The sequence below is a fragment of the Bombus flavifrons genome, chromosome 1, assembly GCF_040668555.2.
Source record: "Bombus flavifrons isolate JBK064 chromosome 1, iyBomFlav1_principal, whole genome shotgun sequence".
Lineage (NCBI taxonomy): Eukaryota > Metazoa > Arthropoda > Insecta > Hymenoptera > Apidae > Bombus > Bombus flavifrons.
This window is the reverse complement of record NC_138442.1, coordinates 9,974,380-9,988,008: the sequence shown is the minus strand read 5'-3', so window position 1 is coordinate 9,988,008 and position 13,629 is coordinate 9,974,380. Positions and strand designations below refer to the sequence as shown.

Here is a 13,629-nt window from a genome sequence, read left to right as displayed (position 1 = left end):
ATGGCTGAGTACGAGAACAACGTAAAGTTTCCTCATATTTGGTACCTCGATTTAGCTGACGAAAATCTGTTAAGGTTCAATCCTTTCGATTTAATAATCAGTACAAATCACTATAGATCTTTAATGTTGGATGACCTGCGCAAAGGAGCAGCAAACAATTCTATCTATCGCTCAAGAAATAATGTTAAGGATCGTCTTCGGCCCTGTTGTATCTCAACCCATCCATAATTTCTCTGTCACACCAAGCCATCTGTGTCTGACACCACGATTAGGTTTGAGATTTTCGTCTCCCAAGTGAATTATTAAAGGCATATGCTTGAAATTTTCGGCTCTTGAGTACATTTTTAAGCTTTGCGTTTGAGATCTTCGTCTCCCAAGTATATTTACAAGAATCCAAGACATGACCATACAAAATGTACTTGGTACTGAAAATGCCAAACGTGACCCTTCGAAATGCACTTGAGTATCGAATATCCAGGTTGTGACAATTTAAAATGCACTTTGGTCTTGATAATGTCAAATGTGACTCCTTAAAACAGACTTAGGGACAAAAATCCGAGTAAACTTATTTGGGTTGGGAAAATCTTAAACATGACCCTTGAATTTGCCCTTTGAGATCCGAAAATCCCTGTTGCGACCCCTCGACCAGTTTCGTGGATAGTCCACGGGCGACGCCACTTTACAGATCACAAAAGCGGCCTAAAACCTTGACAACCGCGGAAGCAATCGTATTTCGCTATCGAAAATCCAAGACCCGACCCTTCTGATCGCCGATTAGGTGTCAAAAAAATTCAAACGTAAACCTTCAGAACGCATTTCAGATTTGGAAATCCCAGATTCGGTAATCCTTCGAAATGCGTTTGGGAGGTGGACTTGGGAAGCATAACTCTTGATAACACATGTAAAGACTGAGAATTCCAAGCGTAAACCGAAAAACGAAAGTGGAATGCGAAAGGAAGAGGAATATTACAAAATGTGTAAAATCGTTTAAAGATGAAACAAAAATTTTGGAAAGCTTTCTGTGTATACATGTGTTGAATATAGAAGTATGATGTAACATGTGTCAGTTACACGCCTGCGCTTTCGCAAGTAAGCTACACTGGCGAAGCTGCCTTCTAACGTCTCACCCCGTAATTCCGCGAGTGGTGGTACGCATCGTTTACGAGCGTAGCGATGAAGGTAGTGGTGACGTTGGTTCTATCGCTAATCATTCCTCGCGGGCCATATACGTGTTTTTTCGGTCAGTTGGTCAATCTTCGAAACGCAGGTGCGTTCGTATTTCTGTCACACGTAAACCATTTCTTCTCCCTCGATTTATTTCTTTTTTCATTTTCCAGTGACGTTGAATCTTTGCCAACCATATACGTGCGATTTACTATGCTTGTGAAACAGAATGCCAAAGAACAAAACAAACGATTTTCCGAATTACGAAAATTCCAGCCACTGTCGATGCGAAATTATCATCGAAATCAAGTTCCAGTGTAGTGACTCGAATAACATTTCGTTTTGATATGCAAAAACCAACAGTATGTCCATCGAGAAAGAAAGAACAAGGAAATTCTTTGAAAGCGCGCATGGTATGAAACTGAGTGCAGGATTTTATGTTTTGTTACTTGGGCTTGTAACAACGGTTACTTTTTGCACGGCGAAACAAATAGGTGAGTGTATCCTGCGATAAATTCTACGAGGGAAATACCACTTGAGAGTAATTGAAAGTGTGGAAATCACTTCGCGCATTATCTGCCTTTGACGAAATGTAAATAGATGAACTTGTCGGCAAGATAGAATCACATATTAACGTTATTTTTACGTCGCGAAACTATCAAAAATCTGTAAAACCATAGTGCGTTGTCGGTAAGATGGATGTTTTCAAATACGAGTAGATCCCATGTGTAATGGTGGAATAATAATTTCATTGTAATAACCATGAAGACTGTTCGAAAAGACAGATTAACGTGACGTAGATCCGACGAAAAATGTTATTCAACCGAATGCTTTTCTACAAACGAAATTGTCGGATCGATAAAGTTGTCTGGGTACTTTCGAAAGCGGTTACCTCTATTATTGAACGTCCAGTGAAACCACGCTGAGCATGCGTCATACAGCAAATACTACTCGTAAATACACACGATGTCCCGATGAACACGTGCTTCGTGTTTCTGATCGATGAAAATTGTTTCAAAAATCTGTTTTATCGGCTTCTTACAAATAGCAGGCAGTATGCTATTACAAAAGAAAAAACCTAACCTTAAGATATCAGTAATTAAGAATGTATTATTTTCATGATTATTGTCATCTCCTATTGTTAGTCATTTTAATCCATATTTTTTGTTACATTGTTAACTATAATCCCTTTGTAGATTCCGACGGATTTCATAGAGGTTGTAAACTTGAAGGATTACATCCATTTTTAATCGTGACCTACAAGAATATTACAATATCTGTAAGTTGTTGCCTGTGGCATTAGCCTTTTGAATGTGTTTCTGATTCGTTACGAGAATAGAGGGAAGTAACATCGATATATTTCCTTCGACAATTATAATATTTTATTCTTTACTTTGTTTAGCTTGATCTGATTAGCTATAACTCGCGTTCTTCCCGAGAATAATGAAAATAAATGGTGAAACTGTAAAAAAGCTATATCCTCTCCGATTTTAATGATTTTTGGATATGTTGTAGAAATTAACATTCTGAAAAACTTTTTCCTGTACATGTAGCTGTCGATCGATCATAGTTTCCAAGGTATTCGCAAGAAACTATCGATACCATTACAGTGAATTCTGTCCATAACTGTGCGTGCGTAAGGACATACACGTTTAAAGCCCCGTACACAATTGTATATGCTAGACTATAAGAAATATTTGTTATAACTTAATTGAAAATGAATATCATTAATACATTGGAATTTATGTTTGCTATTTGGGTTTATGTCAGTCTGACAATGCTTATGTAAAATAATAACAAATTAATTATAAAAATAATAGGAGAACGAATAATTGATATTATTTTACAAAATGAAATATTTATTATCGTATAACACAAGCGTTGCCAGCTGCCTCACTAGATGATATTCATTTTTCATTCAAATATAATAGACATGTTTACAGTCTCGCATATTCAATTGTGCACGGGCCTTACCATAAGCTCGTATCATCCTCGTTTGTATATATAAACAGAAGATAATTTTTTGCAAACATCTCGGCGATTATGGCCGTCAGCTTATTTAACGATAGATGCATGTACAGGAAATTGGTGTTCAAAATGTTAAACTTTACAACATATTCAAAAATTATGGAAATCAGGGAGGACATAACTTTTCTACAGTTTCATCAAATAAGTTGTTAGAATAAACAAGATCATGTGCACTATTGTCACTAGGTAGACAAGATCACTGTACCACACGGGGAACGGGTAACGGTAAGATGCAGAGAACTTGGCAAATACAAGCTCGTCGGTGATCCTCTGTTGCATTGTCGTAATGCAAGTTGGAGCGGGAAACTACCCTCTTGTACTCCAACGACAGCGATTTCAAATTATACCGGTTAGTAAATGAATATTTCTCCTATTTCTAATTTTTTGTAATCCCTTTTACCTGTATAATTCGTTACTTATTCGTAATTTCTTACAAAAATTACAAGATAAGGTAATTGATCGCAGAAACGCAATAAAAACTATTGGTTAAAATATATCGGCTCGTATACGTAGGTGTGACAATCATTGGAAATATCTACGTCTGGTATGTACTATTCTATGTATCTTAATTCGACGTTGCACAGCGATGATCGTACAGGACCGATCAGCACGACATCAAACGAACATAGCATGTTTTATGGCCGCGTCCAAAGTGACAACACGTGCGATGCGACAATGTCGTATTCGTCACTCCAGTTGATTGAAATTTAATCCTTCTTCGCATGGTCCGCCAACGAGGTCTAAACTACATACTTTACCAGTAGAAATAATACTTTATTGATTTTTGAAGTACAAAAAGAGCCTAGTACAAAGTAGCTAGAAAAGCTATTTGCAAAAATATATCCTTACTTTACAATGAAGCGTTTTTTTATCACTTTCTACATTTCATTTTCATATTATAAAATGTGTATAAACATATAAAAATAGTACTGAATAATATACTTGAATGCAATACTCAAAGTTAATATACTTGGATATATGATATACGTGGATCCACGTTGTAAAATTTTCTAGTAAACTTTATATAGAAGTATTATATATGGATGGTGTAGCATTGCCAATTTTTAATAACAATATCCTGTTTGGTCTGATTTTAATTAGGAAAATCTCACTATTGTATTAATGAAATGTGTATTAACATTAAAAAATTTTCAAATTTTGAAAGGTTTCGTTGTCTGACTCGATCATCTTCTCACCCATACGAAGGGGAAGCGATCCTACTTTGCTGTGGCTCTGTTGTGCGATCCTCTCAAGTGGCGTATGAATTTTCCCTCTGCTACGTTGGCTCTTCCTTCATTGCACTGTCCTACGACCGACTGATTATCTTCTTCAAGCTCCACCGCTGTCCTATCCGTTTCTATTTCGTTATGCAATTAACATACATATTTATGAACACTGTCGTATTGTCGCACTTGTGGCTATGGGACGTCCAATTAGGACACAGCCTTATAATGTTGAAAGTCCTAGCTATTCGGAATTCTCTTCCCATTTCGACAATTTCCTTACCCGCCAGAAAACGAAACGAAATCCTGTTTCATTTAATATTTCTCCTCTCGTTGATTGTTCGAGGAGAAACAGAGGATGTACCGCCAACGATCGTGTTTGGATTACCGGCTGGTTCAGCAGCCGTCGAGCCATCCGGTGCTCTCGCCGTTTATCCTGGAAGTATTCTTCACCTGGAATGCCTATTCGCTAGAAAACTTGGTAATCCTGAATGGACTTGGACCTCGACATTTCGTCAATACTTGACCGGTAAGCCTTCTGACGATCGTCGACGTTTTATTGCGAATTGCGCATTGCGATACAGAGCGTACGAATTGTCGTATACGTATGTATAAATAAATTGTCTCCTACAATTGTAAGATAATTTTCTTCAGTTGTATGTTGAGACGTTTTTAATTAAGAGATGCTTACAGCTAGATTAATTATATATACATATATGCAATGCATAATGAAGTCAACCATTGTTTGCCAAATTTAATTCAGAAAAATTAACATAATATTAAGCGCATCGGTCTATGTATGGGTTCCCAATCGACTCTTGTAATAGTTTATACGATTACATCGGTCATATTTATACGATGGTATTTCGACGCTTGTCGCATACATGTAGCAAAAAGCTAGATAAAAGTTTCGTTTTATGTTGAAATGTTTGGCTTTGCCGATCGAAAAGAAAAGGCAAGATTCATAAGGGAAACGATATCGTGATTAACGTTTTAGTTCTTCCTTCGAGTACGAGGGATTGGACGAGCACGTTAAGGATCATTAGGATCGACAACTAACAATCGCATAGTACAGTTCTAGTCATTGTAACAATCTTTTCGACAATTCAGGATGGGCGATCGCTGCTCGTGAAAGAGACTGGAAGTATCGATTATCGATATATTATGCGAAAACGCAAGATTCAGGAGTTTACACGTGCTCTACACCTCGTGGATTATCCAACTCCATACGTGTCCACGTTGTAGGTAAGTTCAATTACCCTTTTCTTTGTTTTCCCTTCCCCTTTTGCAAATTTCTATTTTTCAGTACGAGCAAATGTTTAGACGCATACGAAATAAATGCATTGTCATATTTGCAGATGTTCAGTGTCCCGTTTTGAACCTACCCAAACCACCGTTAATCGGTAAGATCGAAGGTGCGCGTATGGGTCACGGAGCAACGTTCGAATGTCCAATTGGATTTAAACTAGAAGGCGCAGCTGGTATAACGTGTCAATACAACGGTAAGGGATTATACATGTGTACGTAATATTGTGGACGGAATTAAAGATGAAAGGAAGAGTTGAGGTGAGATCGTGGCGACAGCGGTATCACTAATAAATACTTTTCCAGGTAAATGGTCAGCCGAAATTCCGCGATGCGAAACAATCATATGTCCACCTATAGATAAATTCGATGATACAAGATTGCAACTTCTCGAATACAACAATACGTTTGGTCGTAGAGCGGTATTTGCCTGCATGTGGGGTCATAGATTATTAGGATCGCAGAGCATAGAGTGCCAAGGTGACGGTTCGTGGAGCGGAAGTACGCCTAGTTGCGAGGGTAGGCTTTGTAAATTCTTTTTCTGTTATTTACTCGCGTAAAAAAGTGCAGTATATATATACTGTATATATATCGTACATCGATAACGCAGAAAACGCGTAACGTGATCAATTTTGCAGAAATCATCTGCCCGACTCCGTCGATACCAAAGAGTGGCCGTATTATCGAACAAACGAATCGCCATAATTCAGGAAGAAAACAACACCAAACGCGTGTGTACAAAGTTGGTGCACTTGTCAGGTTTGCTTGCGTGCCTGGTCATCAATTGTTAGGCGAGGCCTCTGTAATATGTACAGAGAACGGAACATGGTCTCATCCGCCACCAGTTTGTAAGTTTTCATACCATGGACATAGTATTTAACCGGACGGATGGATCTATTTCGTTCTGCTATTAATAACACTTCCATATCATTAGGTAAAGTGAGATGTCCTTACCCAGGCGATCCGCCCCACGGACGAATCGCACCTCTTAAATTTTGGTACAAACCAGGTGATAATATACAGGTAACAGGTTAATCTATCATTTTTTAATTTCGTTTTCTAATTTTCTCCTACTTATCTATAGATCTATCTATATACACATATGTATATGAATTAAATCGAATTTTTCATCTTTCTTTTTTTTATTCATCACATTGATCGCTTAACAGGTAACTTGCTCACCGGGATACGTTACACCATTGGAACCCGTAAGGAAGCCAACTTGTCGAGAAAATGGAATATGGAGTGCCCCCCCACCACCTTGTAGGTCATATAAAGATGTTTAAAGAGAAAATGAATTCTTTAAAAATCTCAATGATAACCAGTGTCGTACCAATGTGTTGTAAGGCGCGAACAAACACGAAACTGCATGTCACCATATCGCCCAATTGCCAATCGCGTACCGCTCGATTACTAAATTATGCGGCAATCTAAACGATTCCATTGAAAACATATACGATCTAGAGCACAAAATAGACCGTGTTTGATCGTAGAATAAATGATACATATCAACGAAGCTACACGATCGAATTTGTATGCATTCAAAACGATTAATCGCCTAACCAGTCGTTTTCTTGCAATCTCATATCGTGAGCGTTGACATTATATCGCTGTTCGAGATATGTATGTATAATACTTCGTGCATAACAATTTCGACAACGATACATAAACTTACCGTTAGACTCCAGCTCAACGTGGTTAGCTACGTTGTACGTGAATGCTTAAATGCAGATCCGTAATAATATCAGACATTTTTTTACTAACAAAATATTATTATAATATATTCCGGGAAACTAAGAAAACAAGAGGAACAACGATATTTAAAAACAAGAATGACAAAGAGAGAATTTAGAATAGGAAATAGAATGAGACGACAAAGATGATAAAGAAGGAAAAGAGAGAAGAGTAGAAGAATGGAGGGAAAGAAGAGAGAGAGAAAAAGAGAGAATGTATGTGATAATACGTGTGCAATAAATGAATGCGATATAGATTACACGATGCCTAATTCTAACCCTTAGAAGATTATAGAATCTCACATTTTCCCCTTGTATGTGATACGTCTTTGTATGTAAAATAAAATTACGTTATTCTCTAAGATTTCGGGCTCTTATTTTTCATCTTTTGCAGTTACTCTAACTATTAAACTTTTGTCAGTCATTCCTTGGTTTTTGAACACAACCATTAAACTGTCGCGAATCGTAGCGAACCGCAACGATAATGTTTGTGATACCAACGAATCAATGGCGATCATTCTACCAACGGTTTACTGACTGAAATGTTATTTCAGAAACGAATTCCACTGACATTCCGTAGAATCAAAGATGTAAGATGGTCGACTAAAGATAAATTAGAACAATATCGTGGGATCCTTAAATTACATGGTAAGGGAATCACGTGATAGTCACTTGCGTCATAGTTGATTTTACAACGAAATCTTCGGCTGAACGTCAAATCAAATTTAATATTTTCCAATTCCATCATCGATGTTTTGCTTTTCTCTTTCCACCTTCTTCGGGACAACATCTGTGCAACTCACCGACCTTTCACAATTAACCGTTTATGTTTTTACGTTATAAGACTGTTGACCGTTAATTAAAACTCTCGCAAAATCTAGCACGTGAAAAGAAGATAAGACTGCAAGATGCTACAAAATTAAAGAAAAAGATATCATGGCAATTAAGTACGTACAAACGAGATGTAAACAATTATCGTCAAATTGTTAACGAGATAACGAAAGGAATTCCAAAAGGTCATGTGCGTGGTTTATTGCGAAGTCGTAAAAATTTACGATTAAAATGCCAAGGCCGAGAAATAGAAGTAAATCCTTTTTCCTCTTATTTTATTATTCGATTATTATTATTTATACGGTCCAAACGGCTCAAACATTTCACGATAGGCTTTTCGTTGCTCCCGCATAGCACATTTGTGAATCTATTTACGAAGAAAATCATAGGAAACGCTGTCAATTAGATAAGCTTCGTTACGAGAAGAAACAAAAGATGAAACGATGTTTCGAACTACAAGTATGTTTCGTCCAACGACCTAAATACATATTGTATGTACCTAAGAAAGAATAAACTATACTATATACATGGAAATATGTATATAACACGACATGCATACATACGTACATGATACAGGTAGAACACGCAGAGCTGTGCAATATTTACAAGGAAGAAAAAGATGTGCCATGGACTCGAGCGCAACAAAGATTGGTGTCGCGATATCAAAAATCTGTTGCGAGACAAAATGCAGCAAAGGCGATAAATTTAACGTATGCTTACATACTTGAAATCTTAAAAAAGGTACTTACTTAGTTAACACCAAGCGATTATCTTTCCATTAGCTAATTGAAAATTCGTATTCGTAGGATGCGGTATATCACGAAATTTTGTTGGATAGCTTGAAACAAGATCGTATAAGTCAATGTAAAGTGATACTTCGAACAACGATAATGGGTCAACTTGCAACCGAAGAAACGAATGACATCGAATCAAAGTACAAACGTGTAGCACGAAACGTTTGGAATAACATGAAGGAGAAAGAACGTATGCTAGAGATCGTACGTGAACAAGTAGAGGACTTGTGGTCGTACGCGCAATCCCTCATACGAACCGAAGTAAGTGTATAAAGTAAATAAGTTGCGATAAGAGTAATTTGGTAAAGAGTAAAGTCATGTTGCTGCTGTTGATAAAAGTAAACAAAAAAGAAATAACAGAAAGTTATTTCAACTAATGTAATACGAGTAAGTACGTGGCTATGTATGGACTACTTTGAAGTTTAAACTTTAAACGTCGTTGCGTGTGTAACAGAGCGAGGGGATATTAACTACAGAAATTATACGCTCTGGAACCACATCGAATAAAGCGTTAGAAAAGCAAATAAGCTATTTGGAAGGAATATTCGATAAAATCAAGGATTCATTGTTGGTCCATTCTTATCGAGAATTGCTTTCAAGGTAGGTACATGGTTAACAAAGGTTAACAAAGGTTAACAAAGTTTAATGAGAAATTGAAAAAATGTTAGCGCGATACTAATGTAGTTTCTCATTATAAACTGTACTTTTCTTTCGAAACTTTTATTTCGCAAACCATCATCAGGTTGGAAGAACAAATGAAACAACGAACACGACTGTTGGAACAATTTGATCGGAACGTGAAGGAGCGTGATTCGTTGTTAAGTAAGAAAAATGAGGCATTGTCCACTCTGTCTAATTTCGAGCACGCCCTTGTAGCCACTATTGAGGAGTAGGTGATGTTTTGTCATACGAGAGTTTTCTTAGTATGCACACTGCTACTGGTGTATGCAGATGAATTTTCTTGTAGATATAATGCGGACAAAAATATCTTGCTGGAACAGATCGCGATGCAAAAAAAGCGTGAACTTGAACGAAAAAATTCAAAAAAGGAACGCGGTGAATTACTGATGGACATAAGAGCGGCTTTGCAGAATATGGTAGCGATGTTGATTTGTGTTAAAAGAGGTAATAAAGTAGCAGCGAGAAAGCCAACGGAAGAATTTGATAAACGATTCGACATACCAATGATGGAAAAAATGGAAACAGAAGGTGATGAAAAAAAGACCGATAAAAGTTGCGAGTAAATTTTTCGGGACGTCTATATATTCTTCTTATCGTCCCGTATCTTTTTCTAGGTTTAGCATTATTGTCCACTGTTAGTCGAAAAGTAGGGGCACTATTCGGAATGAGCAATTTCGAACTGGACAAAGACAGAGAAGAGAGAGCGAAAGACTTGTACCAAACTTACGTTTCCAATTATCGTTCAAAGATCAAGTTCAAAGATGCGGAAGTGGAACCAACGGGTGATAATAATAGCAATCGTCCGACACTACAGGATACAAAAAATACTTGAACTATCCCATTCGATTCCATGATATAATATGTTCATAATGTTTCTTAGGTCTCATCGTCGAGCATCAAGCAATTGATTCATCGGTGCCAACGCGGGCAGAGATTAAATTAAGGAGTAAACAAGCTGTGGAAGCTTATTTAAGACTGGAGTGATGCCATTCTTCTCATTCCATTCCGAGATACAAGTTACGACGTCTGTCTATGTGTATGTTCGAATAGAACGCATGGAGTTTCGATGTTCTCTTTACATTTGTTTACATTTCTTTTGTATATAATATTCTTCCTTTATTTATTTATACACAAATTCTTTATCTTACAACTATCAAATCTCTTCTTTATAAAATATTTTATTTCAGAAGATTAACTCGGTCCCATCCCAAGCGTTCCTTTTTTATTTGTACTCTCAACCAAGAGGGTATTCTTTTATCAATACTGCACGCGTTTGGATACTTGTATACCTTTGGCTCTTTGAAAGGATCAACGGTTTTTAGTTTTCTTAACAAAAATTCTTTCATTACTTCTTTGGGATCCCTGTACCTGTCTAAATAAAGATTAAATGGTTCTCTCAATGGAAACCACGTTTGCGGTTTAATGTATGGTTTTGGAAAGTCATACTGAAATATCGGCTCTTTTGCATCTATAAGTAAAAATTTGTAAATACGTATATATAGACATATAATACATTAGTGCGTTAGAAATACTGAATCCGATTACACGCACCTAATACAGAATGATAAAACTCTCTCACTGTGGGATCCCAATCACTTTGAAAAAATGCTAGACCAGCTGGAGTAAGATAATCCTGATATTTTCGATAAAACTCCAATGTATTCCAATTACGTTCTTTTAACTGTAAGCTTAAACGTAAATACGCGATCTAAATGAAACGTAACGATATGATATTATCGCACACTATACGATCACTTTTAACACTTTGTTACTTACCAAGGTTGAAGTCTGTTGTATTCTGCATAATCTAGACGTTGACTTTGTTTGTACAGGATAAATATGTAACGATAATATCCTACTCCCCTAACTGGGATTGGTCTCAAATAATCCATTATTTGCTCACCCTCTTCTACTCTGTTCCCTGGAATATTTCCTCTAAATAGAAAGAAGAATGATTGTAAGTTAATTCTATGGACCGAGCTGCTTAGGTAACAAACACTTTGTCAACTTACAAAAACCAATGACAATATTCGTTGTTTGAGTTCTCCAAATTACCATCTGGTGTACACATCACCAATGTCCATAAAGTATCGTTTTGGGCTTTGTATCCAACATTTGGTAACGCATGTGCCTCTGCAGGTTTTATTACATTTCCTGTATAAACTTTGACTAAAGTATCATTATCATCTATGTTGTAATTGATGTCAAGATGTACAACAGGAAAGAAAAAAGCATTTCCAAATAAATCTTGGAAAATGTTATAATGATCTGCGATTTTTCGAATATCATACGGACTGGTTGTTTCTAACCAAATATTTCTTGCATCTTCTAAATTTAATGGCACTGTAAGACACATATAGGATACCATGGTATAATGAATACCACATGTACACATGTGACTATCTCAATCAGAAATTCAGCACTTACACTGTCCCTTCCTTACTTCTCTCTCAAAGTCCATGTTAGTTCGTTTGATTTTTCGTTCAGCCAACCAAGCCTGTTTTTTTTCCAATGAGGGTTTTGAAGCAAGAAAACCTATGTTTACTTTAGTTGGACTTGGTCCTTTCAGCACTATAAAAAAGAAAGAAGGTATCAAAGGTAATTATATCAAAAGAGGTTCGCCTCACTGGCTTGAATGTTTTTCAAATATGTTGTCATGTGGCACATAATTCTGAGCAAATTCACTTATACATATAACCACTGTGATGCTCAGCTTTAGTTTTCTAGATATCCATAAAAATACTCTTGCTACTTCCTATATTGGCATGGATTACATTTAGATAAGCATTCTGTACAGGCACAATATTATATGTATGTATATTCGTTGTTCTTGCATAGTTAAGCTAACAATAAGTTCAGTTCCTTTTTTATCTCACTACATTTTCAAATTACAACGTTTACAAACATGAGACATATGAAAGTATGATTATGTCTGTACAGAAAACTAACCGAAACTTATCCGACGCTAAGATAAAAAATAGGAAAAGTATTTTCATGAATATCGCAAAAATTAAAGCTGAGCGGCAATTATATGTATAGGAAAAAGTTGTTCGAAATATTGACCATAGAAACATATTTGAAAATCATTAAAATCGATGAGGTCGATCCTTCTATATATAATTGCCAAAAAAAGAATCTTATTGAAAAGAATCTATACGAAAAATAATATGTTCCACTTACATTGGAGCCGTTGCTGCAAAGTGAGAGCGATAGTTGGTGGTTTTCCTTTAAGATGATGTCCATGTCGAACTTGTTCGACACGAATTTTTAAGCGTGAAGGTATATCTTTGATAAAACTTCGTAAAACAGAATTCGCCATAACTTGTAGGATTTTAAATGCACAATATACACATCGATTATTTTCCTATAACGAAACAAGATAGAACAAACTTCAAATCATTGGAAAAAAATTGTTTCGATAAGGTTAAAATTTGAAAACGTTTGTTAGAAATGTCATTAAAATAGAACATGATTTTCTGACTATTTATTTATTAATATGCCGCGTTTTTATACTCGTATAAATTTGAAAAATATCAAGTATTTGAGATAAAATGATGAAAGACTGACAATAAGTAGAATAATTTCAAATGTTAATACGAACAGTTCATCGGAGTTTCACTGTTTATTCGAGAATGTAAAAATTAAATGGATTGAAACGTTACGTACGATATATGTGTAAGATACTTATTCATATAAATAAATAAATTTGGTTTTACCGATTGATCGCAACAAATGAGCCAACAATGCCATCGGGAGGTTAAGATCGGAACTCGTGCGTATTGTGTATGTATTATTTATACTTGTATAAGTGATATCAGATGATATCTATGATTTTAACGGGAACTTACAATGCGGAAAATCCAAAGGGTA

The 13,629-nt window shown here is 36.2% G+C and overlaps 3 protein-coding genes across 6 annotated transcripts; 2 read left to right on the top strand and 1 right to left on the bottom strand.

Annotated features, from left to right (window-relative positions):
* The first annotated feature begins 682 nt into the window (after positions 1–682).
* On the top strand, positions 683–7,817 carry hig (locomotion-related protein hikaru genki). 2 transcript variants are annotated; one of them, XM_069125631.1, is made up of 11 exons: positions 683–1,267; positions 1,338–1,658; positions 2,361–2,443; positions 3,379–3,541; positions 4,771–4,944; positions 5,526–5,660; positions 5,774–5,917; positions 6,027–6,239; positions 6,359–6,568; positions 6,655–6,743; positions 6,890–7,817. In XM_069125631.1, exons 2-11 carry the CDS (start codon positions 1,529–1,531, stop codon positions 7,004–7,006), a joined length of 1,458 nt encoding a protein of 485 aa, XP_068981732.1. In that variant the 5' UTR covers positions 683–1,267; positions 1,338–1,528; the 3' UTR covers positions 7,007–7,817. The 2 variants fall into 2 exon arrangements, with proteins under 2 accessions (XP_068981732.1, XP_068981723.1); XM_069125622.1 differs by lacking the exons at positions 683–1,267; positions 1,338–1,658; positions 2,361–2,443; positions 3,379–3,541 and having other exon boundaries at positions 3,544–4,944.
* A 178-nt stretch (positions 7,818–7,995) lies between these two features.
* Positions 7,996–10,780, top strand: LOC138181938 (outer dynein arm-docking complex subunit 3). The gene is made up of 10 exons (XM_069117343.1): positions 7,996–8,101; positions 8,335–8,537; positions 8,639–8,743; positions 8,861–9,025; positions 9,091–9,339; positions 9,533–9,678; positions 9,821–9,967; positions 10,046–10,287; positions 10,374–10,541; positions 10,640–10,780. Exons 1-10 carry the CDS (start codon positions 7,996–7,998, stop codon positions 10,741–10,743), a joined length of 1,635 nt encoding a protein of 544 aa, XP_068973444.1. The 3' UTR covers positions 10,744–10,780.
* Positions 10,781–10,809: 29 nt separating this feature from the next.
* On the bottom strand, positions 10,810–13,615 carry mRpL38 (mitochondrial ribosomal protein L38). 3 transcript variants are annotated; one of them, XM_069125644.1, is made up of 7 exons: positions 13,476–13,615; positions 12,940–13,123; positions 12,187–12,330; positions 11,772–12,102; positions 11,536–11,694; positions 11,311–11,447; positions 10,810–11,227 (listed from the first exon to the last, which is right to left on the bottom strand). In XM_069125644.1, the coding sequence occupies exons 2-7, from the start codon at positions 13,076–13,078 to the stop codon at positions 10,938–10,940; spliced, it is 1,200 nt and encodes a 399-aa protein (XP_068981745.1). In that variant the 5' UTR covers positions 13,079–13,123; positions 13,476–13,615; the 3' UTR covers positions 10,810–10,937. The 3 variants fall into 3 exon arrangements, with proteins under 3 accessions (XP_068981745.1, XP_068981764.1, XP_068981755.1); XM_069125663.1 differs by having other exon boundaries at positions 13,426–13,550; XM_069125654.1 differs by having other exon boundaries at positions 13,361–13,516.
* Between the last annotated feature and the right edge of the window lie 14 nt (positions 13,616–13,629).

Coding starts and splice junctions, on each gene's coding strand:
- hig (XM_069125622.1), top strand. CDS start 4,320: ATGTGTATTAACATTAAAAAATTTTCAAATTTTGAAAGGTTTCGTTGT. Junction 4,945..5,525: donor ATTTCGTCAATACTTGACCG/GTAAGCCTTCTG, acceptor TCGACAATTCAG/GATGGGCGATCGCTGCTCGT. Junction 5,661..5,773: donor CATACGTGTCCACGTTGTAG/GTAAGTTCAATT, acceptor TCATATTTGCAG/ATGTTCAGTGTCCCGTTTTG.
- LOC138181938 (XM_069117343.1), top strand. CDS start 7,996: ATGTTATTTCAGAAACGAATTCCACTGACATTCCGTAGAATCAAAGAT. Junction 8,102..8,334: donor TGGGATCCTTAAATTACATG/GTAAGGGAATCA, acceptor CGCAAAATCTAG/CACGTGAAAAGAAGATAAGA. Junction 9,679..9,820: donor TATCGAGAATTGCTTTCAAG/GTAGGTACATGG, acceptor AACCATCATCAG/GTTGGAAGAACAAATGAAAC.
- mRpL38 (XM_069125644.1), bottom strand. CDS start 13,078: ATGGCGAATTCTGTTTTACGAAGTTTTATCAAAGATATACCTTCACGC. Junction 12,331..12,939: donor TTTGCAGCAACGGCTCCAAT/GTAAGTGGAACA, acceptor TCTTTTTTATAG/TGCTGAAAGGACCAAGTCCA. Junction 11,228..11,310: donor GTTTTATCATTCTGTATTAG/GTGCGTGTAATC, acceptor TTTTACTTATAG/ATGCAAAAGAGCCGATATTT.